Raw genomic sequence first — 18,348 nt, forward strand, 5'->3', positions numbered from 1 at the left:
GTTTCTCCTCAGCTTTTGGGTTGCCACTACAAATCTCGTAACTGTCAGGAATGTGTCAGAATCCAACAACCAATATGTAATTTTTGCTTGAACATCACCATCAGGTACCTTACTTAACAATTTCAGAATAACCTTTGACCTAGATTTATTTATCTAGGGATTGGACAGTGCTATGTTCAGCACTATTCCACATTCAGAGTAGACAGTTAAGATAGGAAATATGATTAGATCAGGAGCTATGGCCAATTGAAAATCTCTCAGTCTGTTGTTGAGGCAACAATAAACATCTGTTTGCCCTTGCAAGATTCTATTCCTCATTGTATTCTGCTGCCCATTTTGCACAGAATGCTAAGCCAAGCCATGACTAAGAATAAACGAGCAAGAATTTGGTTGCTCAGAGCAAAAGGTTTCACTCGGCCCCTTGCTCCCACTGCTCTACCCATAAACAAACCAAAAGCAGTCAGCCAAGAGCAAACCTTTCCTACTGCTCATTGTTAGTAGTTTGGAGATCAAGTTTGGACTTAATCCTAAAGCAAACCATGGCTTAGTTGCAGGTCACATGACAACAGCAAGACGAGGGAAGGAATATCCATAACCTGAAACTGGAAGAATTAAAAACTGGCATAATGAAATCATGCATCAAAGTCTTGAAACTTTGCAGCCACTTCATAACCTAAGGCAGGGCCTCCTTTTTAAAAAAAAAAAATTCTTGCCTCTGGCTGCTAGAATAACTTCATAGCAACTTTATCACTGCCTCCTCAACTCCACCCCAACATGCGATCGCGGTTTGAAAGATCATTGTGTGCCGTACCAAAATTGAAAAATGCACTTGTTGCTGTATATATCTTTCTGCCAAATGAGCCCTTATTTCTGTCCAGGGCAGTACAACACCTGTAGTCTGCATACTGGAAACAGAGACTCAGTGCCGGGAATGTGGCGTAGTTTTGTGCATTCGTAGATCACAGAACCAATTTTCCGGTAGCCTTTTCTGTGACATCTTTCAATACCATTGATCATTCTGTTCTTGGGTGTTGACTGACAACATGCTTTCTTAGTTTCTTGTCTTCCTTACTGTCTACTTTCTTTATCGTCAGTGGTAATCCTTCTCCCTGTGGTCCGCCACTTTCCATCTGAAGCTCCTCAAGGATCTGTCCTGAGTCATCTTCTCTCATTATCTCATTCTTCTTAGTGCTATTATTTGTTTTGTCCGCGATCATTTCCATACCATCTACTTGCAACTGCACACTTCTTCTCCTGATTCCCTGATTCATGTTCATCTTCTCTTTTTTAAGATTTCTGCTTTCTTGTTTTTGTTATTTCTAACCAGATGTCTTCCCATGAACTTAAGCCAGGGTTTGGGGAACTGGTAGCCCTCCAGAGGCATCGCTGAACTGCAACTCCCATCAGTCCTGACCATTGATTCTGCTTGTGGGGGCTGCTGGGAGTTGAAGTCCAACACCTGGAGGACTACAGGTTTCCCACCCCTGCCTTAGATACTGTCTTCCCAGTAGTTTTGTTTTGGGTCTAGGGATGGAAGGATCTGTCAGTTTTGGTTCTCTCAATTTCTCATTTTTCCAGTGTCCAATTTGGTTCTCCACATTTCTCAGCAGCTTGTGTGTATGAAGAATCCTCATGAACATTAGCACCTTAGTGAGACATTTACCTAATAAACACATTTATCTATGCGGTTTCGACTAATGTACACATTTACGTTCCTATTTATGCATACTTTCCTCTAATATATGTATATATATATATATATATGTATATATATATGTATATTTGGAAACATAGTTTGGTTGGAGAACAGCATTGCAAAATTCACATAAGTGCAAATTTTGAAGGATTGCTGTGTTTCACTTCTCATGTCTGCAACAAATTCCATGATGAAACCATGCAAAGTGAGTTTGATTATAGGTTGAACTGCATATTTTGCATATTTTGTGAAAGCAGCTTGATTCAAAGAGGTCAGAATTAGCACTCAGAAAGTGTAGATTGGATAAATCCAGTTTTATATGCTAACTGAATCAAATTTCTCTCCTAACCCTACTTGGGACTCCCCCTCCACCCCAAGAAAATTCTCTTTTTAAAATAAAATAAAAAATCTAATTTTCATTGTAAGTCTTTTGTTTCATTTCAGTGGTGGCTTGTTATCATTTTATAGATAATTAAATCATAATTAAAAAATACAGATAGGAAAAGGAAGCTGAAGAGCTAAAACAGAGCTGTTTCTGTGTTTTCCTTCCTCTGTGTTTGTGCTGCCTTCCTCCCTCTGGATTATGTGTTATTATTCCTAATCCCCAGCCGTTCTTCTTTTAATCAGTCCACTCTCTCCTACTAAGATCCAACACTAGCGCTGCTTCAGCCACACACAAATCCTACACCCACACTTGCACTCCTCCTGTGTACAACTCTTCCCTGCCCTCTGGCTTTCTGCCAGCTAAAGGGGCATTTCCAAAGAGACAGAGTCTGTTTTGCCCAATAGCTCTGGCGTACAATGGAAATGGCGTTTGCAACACCGACCATGAGGTCAATGGGCATCATTGTGTTTTCTGGCATAATTTGCCTCAGGGTGGGTGGGCCATCAGGGGAAATGGAGGCGACTATAAACAGCAGGCGCCTAAAAGCATGGAGAAGATGTCAGAGGCAGGCAGAGTTTGTATGGAAAGTTGCTCCAAACAGATGCAAAGGAAGAATATCGCCATGAATAAATGAGAACAGAAGGAGTTGAGTTTCACAGCAAGGCAGAAACAAACTTTTGAGTTTCACAAAAGGGGGCGAGGATATGGGCAAGATGTGGTTGTGTGCAGAATGCATTCATTTAAAAAAGGAATTTCCACCCACCTCTCAGAAAGGTTGAGGGGGTCAGAGCAAAGGCACTTCCCAGCTTGAGAGTCGGGGGTGGGGCAGCAAAGCTTGAAGGTACCCGACTAGGAAAGCATTAATGCTGTGGAGAAGGAAGGCAGTGCCTCTTGGACCTCCAGCCCAGGACTAAAAGCTACTGGACTTACGATAGCTTAGCATCCACTGCCTGAGGTAGACGGCTCACTTAGCCTAATGATAGGCTCTTAAAGCATTCCATTATATTAGATTACTATTTAGTTGTTGTGTTGTTGCTTCAGTTTTGGTCCTTATGCCTTGCCCAGCTATCTCAAGAAGGTCTGACAAGAATGCAGAGTATTTAAAATGGTCCAGGTTGTTTGAATGAGCTTTTATTGGGGTTGTAGTCACCTAAATCATACTCAGAGTGACATTAATGGACCAAAATTAATGTTTTCTGTGCCAGCTTTTAATCAACTGCTGAAAACTTTTTTTTTTAATTCTGCCAGGCCTGTGCAGGCAATTAAGAGTGCATCTTCTACAATGGTTTGTTGATTCTTAAAATGACAATGACAACAACAAACTTGCTTGCTTTTAAATTGTTTTTATTTTTTAGAATGCTTTTATTGTATAGTTTTTATCCTTTTAAAGTTGTAAATTGCTTTGATATGCTTTAATGGTATAGGAATATTAGTCATGTCTATTAATTTCAGTCTACTCTGAGCAAGACTGACATTAGAAGAAAAATGCTTTAGGTTTGAATAAGTAGAACTGTAAGCCCGTTTGAGTCGGTCAAAACCAAATGCAGAGCACTTTATCTGCGGTTAGTTCCTTATTTTTACTTCACTTTTCCATGTTCCTTATGTGTCATTTTTATCCTTTGGATTAGGATGTGGCTTTAAACCACAGGTAAGTGTACTGCGGGTAAATAAATATACTGTACCTCAAACTGAGTACAAAACAGGCCCGACTTTATTTTCATTTTCTGGGAAACATTAACTATTTATTCATTACATCTATACCTCCCTTTCAGTCTCAGGAGTTCAATGTGGTGTACATGCTCCCCGCCTTTTAACTCAAACCAACCCTGTGAGGTAGGTTAGACAGAGAGGTAGTGACTGGCGTAAGGTTACCCAATGAGTTTTATGACTGAGTGGAGGGTTGAATCCTGGTATTCCTGGTCCTCGTCCAACCAGTACACCACCTTCAAGCCTATCCTCCTCCTCTTCCTCCTTTATTAAATTTGTATACCACCCTTCACCCAAAGATCACAGGGCAGTTCACAACACCAGTCAGGTCATATTGCATTGATCTTGTACCAGCGACTCAATGCCATTGCAGGTTACACTGGAACAGGCAGCGAACCTTTACAGAATACCGCCTCTTGAATTGTTTTACGCTTTCCCCACCTTTTACTCTTTTAAGCTTTTTAAACAAGATTGTTTATGTTGATTTAAGTGTGTGTGTGTGTGCGTGATTCTCATTGTAAAATGGCAGGCTATAAATGCACCTAAATATTAATAATAGAACCGTAGAATTGCTGGAAGGGACCCCAAGGATCATCTGGTTCAACCTCCTTCAAGGCAGGAATTGCAACTGAAGAATCCCTGGCAGATGTCCATCCAACCTCTGTTTTAAAACCTCCAGTGAAGGAGAACCCACCACCTTCTAAGGGAGTCAGGAGAATAAGGCAGTGGCTGTTCCAATTCACCTTAGAAGAGGGGACAGTTTAGATACCTGGAAGATCAGGGTTCCAAATCGTACTGAGAACTCGACAGGTGGAAAGGCTCCCTGTTCCAGACATTCGACAGCCCTCTAATTTATGGAGGGCAACAGGATTAGCAGAACTAATAGCTGTACCTTTGCTATTTTAAGGTTGCTTTTTTAAAATTAATTTTATGCTGGATTGTGTTTATGCTTTTGGCTAATGCTTTCTGCCGGTTCTGCATTTTGTGATGTTCTTTTATTGATCGTATTGTCCTTGTACAATTATCCTCAATTTCCTGCTCATAACAATGGCCTCCATTTCCCTTTTTTTTACTTTCAGCTCTGATTCTTACACTGGTATCCACGGCTGTGATTGGCCTTGGTGCACCAGAGATTGCATGCCTTTTAATCAAGCGAAACAATATAATGTCAGAATCATTGGAATCTTCACCTTCTCATGAGGTAAAAAGGATATGAACCTGTGTGGTTAGTGAAGACCACCATCAATGACCTTGCTCCCTTCCCACCAACTTCAGAAGGGAGATAGATTGCAGTTTGTGGGATTCTTTCCCTAGAGATGCTCAGGGGGTACCTGCTTCACTAGTTTTTTGGTGCCAGCTGAACTTTAAATGTGTTTTAAATGTATGCTGTGTTAGAAACATACAATATTCTTCTAATTTAGGTTTGAGGAATCTGGCCCTTCAGATTTCATTATTTCATTTCATATAATAAACTTCATCATGGTTTACAAAAATAAAATAAAACCATTGCAACTACCAAAGGCACATCAAAGCAGGTCTTTTAAATATTCAAAGCTATGTAAGACTAGCAGTAACCTAAAAACAGAATAAAACACATGTTAATGTCTACATATCTGGATATATGTTGCTAGACTCCCAACTCCCATCAGCCCCAGTCAACATGGCCTAATGGTCCAGGATATTGGGAGCTGCCGTCCAGCAATATCTGGAGGGCCACAGGTTCCCCATCCCAGTTTTAAATGAAAATGCCAGGACAGAACCTGCAACCTGCATGCAAAGTGTGTATTCTGTCGTTAGCTCTTACCCACTTAGGTGGATAGCTCTTAATATCTAATGATATCAGAAAAGAATGTTCACCTGTGTTTGTTCTTTACACTTAGGCAGGTGAAACTCAGGGAGGCATTCTGTGTAGGAGCTAGGAATGAAATGTCAAATAAATAAATAAATAAATAAATAAATAAATAAATAAGCCAGCCAGCCAGCCAGCCAAGAGATCCTTAGCATCTATGAGCCCATCAGTATCTGAAGAACCAGCTCTATGGAATCAGCTTCTTAATGAACTTTATCTAAGGCCTAGCAATTGGCTCTTTTCCAAATGTATGTTTCTAATAGGGCTTTCCCTGAAGAGTGACTCTTCTATATTTGAAATATTATACAGTGGTACCTCGGGTTACATACGCTTCAGGTTACATACGCTTCAGGTTACACACTCCGCTAACCCAGAAATAGTGCTTCAGGTTAAGAACTTTGCTTCAGGATAAGAACAGAAATTGGGCTCCGGCGGTGCGGCGGCAGCAGGAGGCCCCATTAGCTAAAGTGGTGCTTCAGGTTAAGAACAGTTTCAGGTTAAGTACGGACCTCCGGAACGAATTAAGTACTTAACCCGAGGTACCACTGTAGTTAAATGCTTTTAAGATCAGTTTCTAGACTGCTATGTATACATTATGTTAAATGCTTTTAAGATCAGTTTCTAGACTGCTATGTATACATTATATACAGTGTGTGTTGTGTGTGATGGTGTACATTGCTTCGGAAACATTTGTTTGAAAGTGGTGAATAAATCCTTAAATAAAATAAATAAAGCAGAGATCTTAAAAAAGACCAGTGTGGTAAAATACGTCTTTCCATCTCATGCAATACAGACCCAAGAAGACCACAAGTGTTCCCTGTATTATCAAAGCAGCAAGAATATCTATGAAGCAGCAACAGATTTCGAAGTTGGTGTGCTTGAAAATGTTGAAATTAAAGCAATAGTAAATATTTCAGAGAACATCACCTGTCTTTGGTTTTTTAAAGAGAACCAGAATAACTGTAATTCCTCTCTGGATTTGGAGAACAGGTAAGCAAAGAGATACATTGGGTGACGATTGTGATAGAATTTCCTATTATTTGCTCTGGTTCAGAAAAGTGCTGAGCATCTGTGGGAACATTATATGAGCAGCCAGAACTTTACTTGTCGTTTTTGCCTTAACTGTTCTCACTACTGAAGAGGCAATTCGCAGTGACTTGCCTCTTCAGCAGAAGGAATAGCTGGGTCAAAAGCCACAAGTACACAAAGTGTAGTGTTTTCTCAAATACTTATATGTTCCTACATTGACACACAGATTTAATCTTTAAACCTACCAATTAAATTCACCTCAGTTAAATACAAAGAGCTAAGCTTTACTCGGGGCATACCCATTGAACTGAAGGGATGTAGTTTAGCCATGTTCAAACATTTCAATTCTGAGTAAAATTTATTTGAATGCCACCCACTCACTTTAGATTCCACTGAAAGAGGTTCACTTCTGTCATTCTGGACAGAGGTTCTTTCTTAGGATAGGGCGGTTTAGCACTCTTCACTTATTTGCTAGAAGTCAGAAACAACAGGTGGGGTGGGCACCTGCAACCACACATTCAGAGCGAAGCTGCCACATCAGCCCGTCCAGTTTACAATATTCAACAATAGTTACTGAATCTAGACATACGGTCTCTCTTGTGATGAGACAACAGCCATCACATATTTGAGTTGCAGGGCAATTTAAAAGGATCCCGGTGCAATAAGTACTTTGATAAACCTCCGAAGAAGCCTTGAACCTGGGACCTTCTCATGCAAAGCAGACTTTCTACCATTGAGCTATGGCCCTTTTCCAATTTGGTTAAGGCCTTTCTCCACAGAATGATTAGTATGATGGTTTAGTCTGGTCCCAACCACAGGCTTTGCTTGCCTGCCTGCTTGCTTGGTGTTGTTTTTGTTGTCAATTTGTTCTGCTTCCTTTTACTTTCACATGAAGTTGTTTTTTTGTTTTTGTTTTTTTAATGGATGCTTTCCCCCTGTTGCATAGGCATGTTTTTTCAAAGAAGTTTCCAAAAATTAGAGAAACCCAGGCTGGAAACCACACGCTGTCCATTAAAACCAAAACTGATAATTACAGGGTGACATTTACAATTCATATAAAAAGTAAGTATGACATGGAGACAAAGGAATGGCTTGATCACAACTTGATGAAGGATGATAGGGCAGGAACGGGTCCATGTATGATGTATGCCTAACTTTGAAACAGCAAAACATGTTGGATTCTTCCCCCTGCAGGGATTTTCCCATTCCTTATTTGAATATCTTCCCCTCCCTCTTTCGGTTCTGGTATTGTGTGCTATTTTTCCCACGTCACTCATCTCATTTCAAGCAAGGGTACATCACCCCTCTCAGGAAAAAGCTCTGAGCTGCTCAGGGTCAATTACATTTTTCAATGGTGGCTGGATTTTTATTTATTCCCCCTTAAGTATCAGCCTGATGTGTTGTGACTCTTCTGAGCTTCCTGCTTTGAGCAGATGGGAAGTTTAAGAGTATTGATCAACATTTGCTCTTCATATTTAAAAAGAAATGCAGGGAAGACAATTCCCTGTTTTGCTGAGGGTGGGGTTGAAGTGGGATTGAAACTAGGTGTAAGGAATAGTCAAGGCAATAAACAACTATTTTACTTTTAAAAGACGCCCTGTTTAGGGAAGTATTTAATGTCTGACTGTATTATTTTTGATATTTGGTTGGAAGCCATCCAGAGTGGCTGGGGAGACCCAGTCAGATGGGTGGGGTATAAATAATAATAATATATTATTATTATTATTATTATTATTATTATTATTATTATTATTATTATTATTATTATCATTATCATCATCATCTCTCTTATGTGAAAATTTTCTTCAGAATTTCCAACAGCTTTTAAAGGGAAAATGGTTCAAAAATATAGGGGACTGTGAAGCTACTACAATCCTCTCTATAATTCCTTTTACAAATATATGTTTGTCTCTTTGTTGGAGAAGGGGAGTAGAAAATGCGAGAGAGGAGTTACATAGACAACATGAATTTAAAACACTCTTATACCACTTTAATAGCCATGGCTTCCCCCCAAGAATTCTGGGAATGGTAGTTTGTTAATGGATAGGAGCCAACTCTTGGGGGCCATGTGTGCTTGGGAACCCACAACAATAAAATTGTGTGGGCTGGGCACCCACAAAGTCAATGAGAAAAGCCAGCAGGTAACAGCAGCACTGCCTCTGAGAGAAAAGCAGTTGACCTCTACCTTCCGCAGCCAGCGAGTGAGGCACCCTTTTCAGTGTGGGGCTCAGATGCGGAGGCACAGCCTCTCTGCCTCTGAGTCTGAGCCCCTACCTGCAGCCGGAAAGGGTGCTTTGCTGGCTGTGGAGAGGAGGAGGAAGAAGAGGAGGATCTGAGTAGAGAGAGACAAAATAGAACCCTTTACATGAACAAAATGTCTAGCCCTTTTGTGAAAACAGCTAAATAACTTCAGCATCTCAGCATACAGCCAGTGCAGAAACGTTATTCGTGTGAATTTGGTTGATAGAGCTTTGTAAATATTGACAAACAATGCACTTTCTCTCTCTCTCTCTCTCTCCCTTGTGAAATGTGTTTGTTTGTTCTGCTTTGGCTGAATCATAAGGCATCAAGACCAAATTTTCCATGATGGTTCTTGAGATCACCTTCTAAGTTTGTATATAACTAGGTGCCATTTTGAAACAAGATGGTGGGCTGAACCATTCCAAACTGCATTGATTTCAACCATTGATATAAAAACTGCACTGGGTTTTTTTTTGGGGGGGGGGGGACTTCTTAGAGTTCCTGACCAACACTGGGTACAAGGCTGCTAGTGCTCTGATAAATGAACAATTGATTGATAGATGGATTGACTATAAATAATAAAAGTAAAATACTTCCATGAATAAATAAATGATAAGGAATTCTTGCATTATTTTCAATAGAAAGCCCAAGAAAGCCACATTTTATACTAAATAAGCAGCGAGAAGTTACTGTAAGCTGCCTATCAGAAGGATATCCTAAACCAAATTTTGAATGGTTTTCTTGCAAGACCCCTGATGAAAGGTAGGTCACCTGTTTTGCTACCAACCTGTCATGGTTTCTTTTCTTTTCCTTTCAACTCTACATTCAGAATGGACATCTTCCTACTGAGATAAGACTGCATACGCACCACAAACATGCACGATTGATAGACTGTATAAAAGGGAAAATAAAGTAATCTGATTCTCCTTTTGTTCTGTAGAATTTCATGTCCAGCCACTGAAGTTGCAAGCTTCCTGCCCCCTTTCCTCCCCCCCCCCCCGCAAAACCCCATTCTGAAATCAAATATGTATATGTAGTGAGAGGAACCAATGTTTTAGCAAGTGCCTCACTACTTCTAAAATGTGAGCAGCATACAGATCGAAGAAAAATAGAGAAACCTGTTTTGAACCACCCTTCTCTTAGAATCTCATTCTGCACCAAAATGCCAAAGACCTGCTCCAGATTTCGCAGGAGGCTTTTGCAGTTTGGGCCAGCAGGAGCCCGTATGTGGAGTCCCCTTGAGTCATTCTTGAGTCGTAACGACAGCAGTGTTATTGGCTTTGAACACGTGGCCTTTTGTCATTCTGTTTTATAGCTGCAGAAGTTCTAAGGCTGCCCAAAGTGAAGACATAGATGGAATACAACAGACTCAGCTGAAATTACGAGACAACGAATTGCTCTTTCGACAACATGTGTGGTGTTGTGCAGTTAACGAGTTTGGAAAAGTCTGTACCGAACTCTATACAATAGGTAAAGATACAAATGTATTTATGGGTTTGGACTCTTTAGCCCCTTTATTCATGCTAACAGTACCACTTCTTTAATAAGACCCAGTGTGGTCTTCCATACGCTTGCATAGCAGAGGGAATGTTTCATTAGACAGGTTTGTGGAGGGTTTGCCATCAATAATTCCTTATGAACAGAAGGGATGGGAAACCTGCTGTTGAACTCTGACTCCCCTCAACCTCATCCAGTGTGGTCAGGGATCAAGAATGGTGGGATGCTGCAGACCAGCAACATCTAGAAGGCTACAGGTTTGCCATCCCTGCTGCACAGGGTTTCTCCTTTTGTCAGTGGAAGAAAAATGCCTGCAGAAATATAATCAAGTACAAGTTTGGGCAGTCTAAGGATCATTGTGGTATAACTGTGATCCTTTCTTGTTAAATCGATTTGATCTCTCACCTCCCATAAGATTCTCAGTTCTTGGTTTTGCGAAGCATAGCCAACGCACCACCCAAATCAGCTTTTATACTTCCATTCCAGTCACAGATTTTGACGGGCATAAAACGTGACGCTGTCAATTGATAGGGTGAAATTGCAGCCTTACTGGTGCAAAGTGTTGCCTGCCATTGTTTCTCTTCAATTGGGGAAGGGCAAGAAGAGAAGAAGATTCTTTGCACGGGGAAGGTCCCTGGTTCAGTCCCTGGCATCCAGCCTGTATTTCTATGTGAACTGTGAAAATAATGTCATGTTTTTTGTTGAATGGTTTGTGTTTATGTTCTGTGCCAATAAAACATGTGCAAGATCTCTTTTATTTAAAGTGTTCAAGCAAAAGAATTTACAGTAGTACCTCGAGTTACAGATGCTTCAGTTTACAGACGCTTCAGGTTACAGACTCCACTAACCCAGAAATAGTACCTCGGGTTAAGAACTTTGCTTCAGGATGAGAACAGAAATCGTGTGGCGGTGGTGTGGCAGCAGTGGGAGGCCCCATTAGCTAAAGTGGTACCTCAGGTTAAGAACAGTTTCAGGTTAAGAATGGACCTCCAGAACGAATTAAGTTCTTAACCCGAGGTACCACTGTATTTATTTAAATGTTTTGGCACACTTCTTCAGGACACTATGAGTTGGAGGGGAAAGGAGCCCTGATATATGCAACAATTTAAAATGGTTCCTCCTCCTCCAAGTCACTTATAGTCTAAGTATTGACACTAAGCACTCTAGAATTGGTTAGCTTCCTTCCTTCCTTCCTTCCTTCCTTCCTCCCTCCCTCCCTCCCTCCCTCCCTCCCTCCCTCCCTCCCTCCCTCATAGAGTCGTAGAGTTGGAAGAGACCACAAGGGCCATCGAGTCCAACCCCCTGCCAAGCAGGAAACACCATCAGAGCACTCCTGACGTATGGTTGTCAAGCCTCTGCTTAAAGACCTCCAAAGAAGGAGACTCCACCACACTCCTTGGCAGCAAATTCCACTGTCGAACAGCTCTTACTGTCAGGAAGTTCTTCCAATATTTAGGTGGAACCTTCTTTCTTGTAGTTTGGATCCATTGCTCCATGTCCGCTTCTCTGGAGCAGCAGAAAACAACCTTTCTCCCTCCTCTATGTGACATCCTTTTATATATTTGAACATGGCTATCATATCACCCCTTAACCTCCTCTTCTCCAGGCTAAACATGCCCAGCTCCCTTAGCCATTCCTCATAAGGCATCGTTTCCAGGCCTTTGACCATTTTGGTTGCCCTCCTCTGGACACGTTCCAGTTTTTCAGTGTCCTTCTTGAACTGTGGTGCCCAGAACTGGACACAGTACTCCAGGTGAGGTCTGACCAGAGCAGAATACAGTGGCACTATTACTTCCCTTGATCTAGATGCTATACTCCTATTGATGCAGCCCAGAATTGCATTGGCTTTTTTAGCTGCCGCGTCACACTGTTGGCTCATGTCAAGTTTGTGGTCAACCAAGACTCCTAGATCCTTTTCACATGTACTGCTCTCAAGCCAGGTTCCTGGAATTCCTGGAATCTTATAATGTATTATTTACATTGATGACTGAAAAAAAATATCATCATCAACCAGTCCTCCATACTCTCATGAAGACCTTCTTCTGCCCCTCCCTGGGAACTGCAGATTTTATTTCCATAGAATCATAGAACTGTAGAGTTGGAAGGGTCCCTGAGGGTCATGAAGTCCAACCCGCTGCAATGCTGGGCTGCAATGCCCAATGTGAGGCTCTAACCCACAACCCTGAGATTAAGAGCCTCATGCTCTACCGACTAGGCATGTACACCAGACCAAGACAAAGCACTAGAACCTGTTCAACTTTCCACTGCCTTTATCTTCAGCAAAAGCAGCCTGAGACTTTGCCTTCGGCTTGGATCCAAGTGTGTGTGTAAGTGTGCACTTAGGATGACTTTGGGATTTGGAAACTAGTTGATGGAGGTGTGTGCCTAACACTTGCTGTGTTTAGTTCTGAGGTTGCATTTGTGTTCATTCAAAATTCTATTAGTGTTTTGAATTAGTAGGGCCAGATAATTTTGTTCAGGTGCGTTTTCCATTGATTTTGGCATTCTAAGCTGACTCTGTTTTAATTATCTGCTCTGTTGCTGCTTGATCATTTTATTGCATTTTGAATGATGTTAGCTACCCTAAGCACTACTTTGGTAAGTGGAAAGGGATAGTAGTAGTAGTAGTAGTAGTAACTATTATTATTATTATTATTATTATTATTATTATTATTATTATTTGCTGGTGTTGTTATTTTATTGGAATTATTTTTATATTTCAGATCTAAGTGTACCAGGAAGCTCTATGCAGGAATTCTTTCTTAAAACAGGAGAGCTATTGCTTTTAAGATGTCGTGGTATATCTGGTGATTATAACTTTGGAATGAAGTGGTATTCTGAAAACAAGCAATTGATTCAGGTACCAAGAGGAACCCATTTTCCTATCAGCACTTACTGTAGCCTTATATTAAAAATACTAACTTCAAAATCCCCTGTGTATCTCTTGTACCTGTGTAGCTGTTCAGAAATCTTACTGCTTTCCAAGTGTCTCAAAGGTTCAGGACCACAGTCAGGGAGAGTTCCCACACTTCCAACACTTCCCAGTGCCTCTTACCAAAATACCTGCTTGCTAATGGCATTTTGAAGACTCTTGCCTAACTCTGGTTCTGAAAGAAGCCCCATATTAATGTCGTAATATATATTTTAAAATACTGAGTTGGAGCCAGACTTTTGATTCAGCTGAAAAGCTTATGAGACCTACATTAGTTGTGACTCGCTAAATTCCTATTGATTTCAGTAGTTCTGAAGCTTTGCACAGCTCCACACCACAAATGAATGTCACCATCTCTTAAATACTAACTTTTATTTTTTTTAAAAAATAGGGCATGTCACTCGAAGGAAGGAAGAATTTGAACTCCAAGAGGGTTAAGACGCAATATGCATTTGTTTTCCCAATGAAAACACAGAGTCACAGACATTTTAACTGCTCGTCCAAAGACCTTGCTGCAAATAAGAGTGCTTTGGTTACAGTTTTAGGTAAGTCGTCTGACATAGAAAATGTTTGCATAGGAACATAGAAAGCTGCTACCTGTTGAACTATGTCTACATCCCATTGAATTTAATGGGGCTTACTGCTGGGTGAGGTTACTATTGCAGCCTTAGATGGTTTATAAAATAAATGCACAGATACACACATAGCAGCTTCCACACCCTTTATGCCTGTTTCACTGCATTTCCTATGATGGAATTTACAACATGAGAATGATGTATAGTCCAGGATATTTTGTTTTTATTTTATGTGTTAATGGCATTTATATGTCAACCAATAAGAGTGTTTTCTGGCTAGCGTGCAAATAATACAATATTAATTTTTTTAAAAAACTCATATAAAAATCCCAGCATTAAAAATCAGGACAAGAATTTCAGCCGCAGAGAGTTAAATAGCATCAGTGAATAAATATTTGCTGGTCCAGATTGGCTGAGAATCTTTTAGTGCCTTAGCAATACTTGTCTGATTTCAAGTCCTCTAAGAAGGAACTAGTGGGACGCGGGTGGTGCTGTGGGTAAAACCACATAGCCTAGGACTTGCCGATTGTATGGTCGGCGGTTCGAATCCCCACGGCGGGGTGAGCTCCCATCTTTCGGTCCCAGCTCCTGCCCACCTAGCAGTTCGAAAGCACCTTTAAAGTGCAAGTACATAAATAGGTACCGCTTTACAGCGGGAAGGTAAACGGCGTTCCGTGTGCTGTGCTGGTGCAGGCTCGCCAGAGCAGCGATGTCACACTGGCCACGTGACCCAGAAGTGTCTGCGGACGGCGCCGGCTCCCAGCCTCTAGAGTGAGATGAGCGCACAACCCTAGAGTCTGTCAAGACTGGCCCGTACGGGCAGGGGTACCTTTACCTTTACCTTGCTTGGCACTGAATTAATATTCTGTTGAGGAATTAAGCACCTATCTTGCGACCTATTAAGTGTTTGTTTCTTCTCAGGGTGAAAATTATTGTGCATCAAGGCTAAGGATGCGGGGGGAGGGGCAGAATTCGATACAGTTCACATTTAAAGGTGAATCTATCCAATTCTCACTTTCTGAAACAAAATGAGAACCAAAACCCAGTCACCCTTCAAAAATCACACTTCTCCAAATCTTCTGATCCAGTTCTCTAGCCAAGTAATATATACAAAAATGCATACACTGGGGCAAAGTGTACCTAGAAATACATGTTTCTGGACAATGACGGACCAAATCTGGACAATGACGGACCCAAATGCATTATCCCGGGGGGGTGGGATATGCTTTGCAAAAATGCATGCAAATGTGCATGTTAGGAGAAATTCATTAAATAAATTACAAATTGATAAGGAAATGTGAAGAACTGAAACTGACAGAAAGGAAAATTGACAGATTCTTCCCCTCTCCTCCCTTCCCCTCTCCCCCCCCCAAAAGGTGAATTTTGACATTTAAAGCAATGTCAAGGGTCAGGCTGTGTGAAGGACCATCTCCTCTTGTGTGAATCTGCCCATCTGATGAGATTGCCTTTTGCTCCCCTCTTACCTGTGCCATTTCAATTTGAAGCAAGATTGGTGGCAAAACGTGAGAGGGCTTTTTCTTACCACATCCATGCCATACACATAATGCACATGGCTTGCCCCAAAGAACCCTGGGAAGTGTATGTTTCCGCAACAGTGCTACAATTCCCAGCACCCACAACAAACTATGGTTCCCAGTATTCTTTGGTGGTAGTAAGGTGCTTTAAATATGCTTTAAATGTATGGTGTAGATGTCACTTCTCTGGTGGGGCCCTGCATATGCCCCAATAATTCAGTTTATCTTCCTCTTCATTCCTTTTCTGTTGGTAATTGAAAGCCATCCTTTTAAAACAAGCTTTTGATTCCATTCCTGCCGCATGTGCTGATAAGCTACTGTCAGTTTTTGGGTTTTGGCTTTTTTCTGGAGTTTTTTGCTTCGTTAATTTGTATTTTGAGGATCGGATTATTGTTGCTTTTAGCTTCCTTTTTTAATTTGTAAGCTGCTTTGAGCAACTCCTTTGCGGAAGGGAAATGCAGGGTATTAAGTTATTTCTGAAAATGTTTTCATTTTATATAAAAATATCACAACATCATTTTGATATATTTTTCAACAGATAAGGGTTTTATCAATTTCACCAACGCAAAGGAAGATTTTGAAGCTGATGTGGCGGAAAAGTTGTGCCTTGAAGTCACACTAATAGCATATCCATCAATTAGATGTATATGGATGTCTTCCCAAATGTCATTTCCTTGTATACAGACTTACACAGATGTTTACAGGTAATTAACTTTCTTTGAATGTGCTTCTGTTGTGTGTAAAGACTTGCAGCCACTATTTTCTGCACCCTTCTGAGTCAACAGGTTTAGAATCGTTCTGTGTATTTGTTTCCCATGTTTTGTATTGCCACAATCTCTGGTTAGATAAAAAGATGATTGAAAAAGACCCTTAATGGTTCTTGTTTTAGACAAAAATGCACTGCAGTCCCCCCCCATTCTCTGCTCACCATCTCATGTTGCACATTGTATTTCTTCGTTTCTTCAGAGTCAATGCAGCAGAAAACTCAGGACATATATAAACCACCATCAATGGTGTCTGCAGGAGGCCTTCAGTCTTGCAGTGATCAATTGGCCATATAAGGGATGAGAGGATCTTTTCATTACTCTAGTCTCAAGCTGTATATATCTTGCTTTAGTACCCCCATCCCACCCACCCAAGAATCAATTGACCCGTTTTGTGTACATGCAAGAGCACACATCCATTGATTGCTACTCTGAGGCAACCACAAGGAGGCGCTATTATTATTATTATTATTATTATTATTATTATTATTATTATTATTTATACCACCCTTCTTCCAAAGATCACAGGACAGTTCACAACATAAAAATACAAAATGAGAACACAAAATACATAATAAAACAAAAACAAATCAATAACCCCCCCCCCCCACAAACACATTTAAAAGAATTTTAACCAGCCGAAGGTCTCGTTATATAGAAACGCTTTTGCCTGGCACCTAAAGATTTGTAACAAAGGCTGTGCTTGCTCTGTACTGGATCTAAAGCTGTGACTAATGTGCGTATATCCATGGTAGAGCATCTTCTTTGGATGCAGAAAGGTCCTGGTCCAATCTCCAGTATCTCCAGGTAGGGCTACCTGTTGGGTCCTGTCTGAAACCCTGGAGAGCTGCTGAAAGTCGGTGCAGACAGTGCTGAGCTCGGTGGACCAATGGTCTGATTCAGTATAGGGTAGCTTCCTAAATACTATTCAAAGAACAATACGGATATTCACTGTGATGGTTGTACTGTCTCCCATCTTCAATTATAAATCCATAGGCACAGCACAGACCACCTGAGTGAAGCTCACAAAGTATGGGTGGTTCACGGACCACAGTTTGAGACCCCATGGTCTACAATGATTGGCCAAATCCCTACAGGGTTTCAGGAAGGGGGTTTTCTCCTAGCCCTCCCTGGAGATGCCAAGGATTGAATCTATGCAAAGCAAATTTTCTGAGACCTCCAAGCACAGATCTTCTGGGATGGGGGAGAGAAGCCATTTCCCTACTCAGTTGCCCACTGCAGTTCTTCCCAATGGATAAAAGAGGACCTATGTCTTTTCCCTCCTAGGTAGAAGTGGCTAGGAAGGGAGGGGAGAAGCAAGCAGATCAATAGTCGCTCTCCCTCTCCAGTTCTCTGCTCTGCCTGAAGCCAAATGGAAAGTAAATTTCCACACAGCACTCCCTTTTGGGGCTTTTGATTTCAAGCCACACCACAATGACTCCCATCCACCTACAACTTCCTCTAAGCTTTTCCAGAAAATGTTCTTAGTGCCCTTTGGTTTTTCTGTTCCCTCTTTGTAAAATAGAAGGTATCTCTCCGCTCACTTTCACTTCCCCAGAATTAAACCAAAAACATATCAATGTCTATTGCAAGCCTTCCTTTATTTTCAAGCAGGCTGGCTGAAACTCCTGCACTGAATCAGTCTCATGAAACTGAAATTCGTGTATAAATGCTGCTTGATTCCTTATATTTTATTACCCTTTTATGTATACAGTGGTACCTCAGGTTAAGTACGTAATTCGTTCCAGAGGTCCGTTCTTAACCTGAAGCACCACTTTAGCTAATGGGGCCTCCTGCTGCCGCCACACTGCCAGAGCCCAATTTCTGTTCTTATCCTGAAGCAAAGTTCTTAACCTGAAGCACTATTTCTGGGTTAGCGGAGTCTGTAACCTGAAGCGTATGTAACCTGAAGCGTATGTAACCTGAGGTACCACTGTGCTAGCCATTTGTTACATCGGAGCCCAATTATATGTCACGTCAGCCTTCCGCAACCTCCAGATGTTGGACGACAACTGCCACCATCCTATCCTGGCTGGGGATGAGGAGTTTTGTAGTCTGAAACATCTGCAGGGCACAGGGGAGGGTAAAGTTCCCTTCGGTCAGTCACACTTTTCTATTTTTAAAAAGGAGCTTGCTTC

The 18,348-nt window shown here is 41.2% G+C and overlaps 1 protein-coding gene and 1 long non-coding RNA gene across 3 annotated transcripts in view; one reads left to right on the forward strand and one right to left on the reverse strand.

Moving 5' to 3' along the window:
- Positions 1-18,348, forward strand: part of FLT3 (fms related receptor tyrosine kinase 3) — a 61,023-nt gene that overhangs the window by 13,382 nt on the left and 29,293 nt on the right. For both annotated transcript variants that reach the window (XM_083736293.1, XM_083736292.1), the window contains exons 2-9: positions 4,868-4,989; positions 6,431-6,627; positions 7,613-7,728; positions 9,549-9,669; positions 10,223-10,377; positions 13,128-13,264; positions 13,728-13,881; positions 15,985-16,150. In XM_083736293.1, the coding sequence (XP_083592419.1) occupies positions 4,868-4,989; positions 6,431-6,627; positions 7,613-7,728; positions 9,549-9,669; positions 10,223-10,377; positions 13,128-13,264; positions 13,728-13,881; positions 15,985-16,150 (1,168 nt within the window). The remainder of the gene's footprint in view (positions 1-4,867; positions 4,990-6,430; positions 6,628-7,612; positions 7,729-9,548; positions 9,670-10,222; positions 10,378-13,127; positions 13,265-13,727; positions 13,882-15,984; positions 16,151-18,348) is intronic.
- Positions 11,901-18,348, reverse strand: part of LOC310843965 — a 350,168-nt gene continuing 343,720 nt past the window's right edge. The window contains exon 3 of the long non-coding RNA XR_014563833.1: positions 11,901-11,934. This is a non-coding gene — a long non-coding RNA (uncharacterized lncRNA). The remainder of the gene's footprint in view (positions 11,935-18,348) is intronic.

This window comes from Podarcis gaigeae (genome assembly GCF_964106915.1).
Source record: "Podarcis gaigeae genome assembly, chromosome: 4".
Lineage (NCBI taxonomy): Eukaryota > Metazoa > Chordata > Lepidosauria > Squamata > Lacertidae > Podarcis > Podarcis gaigeae.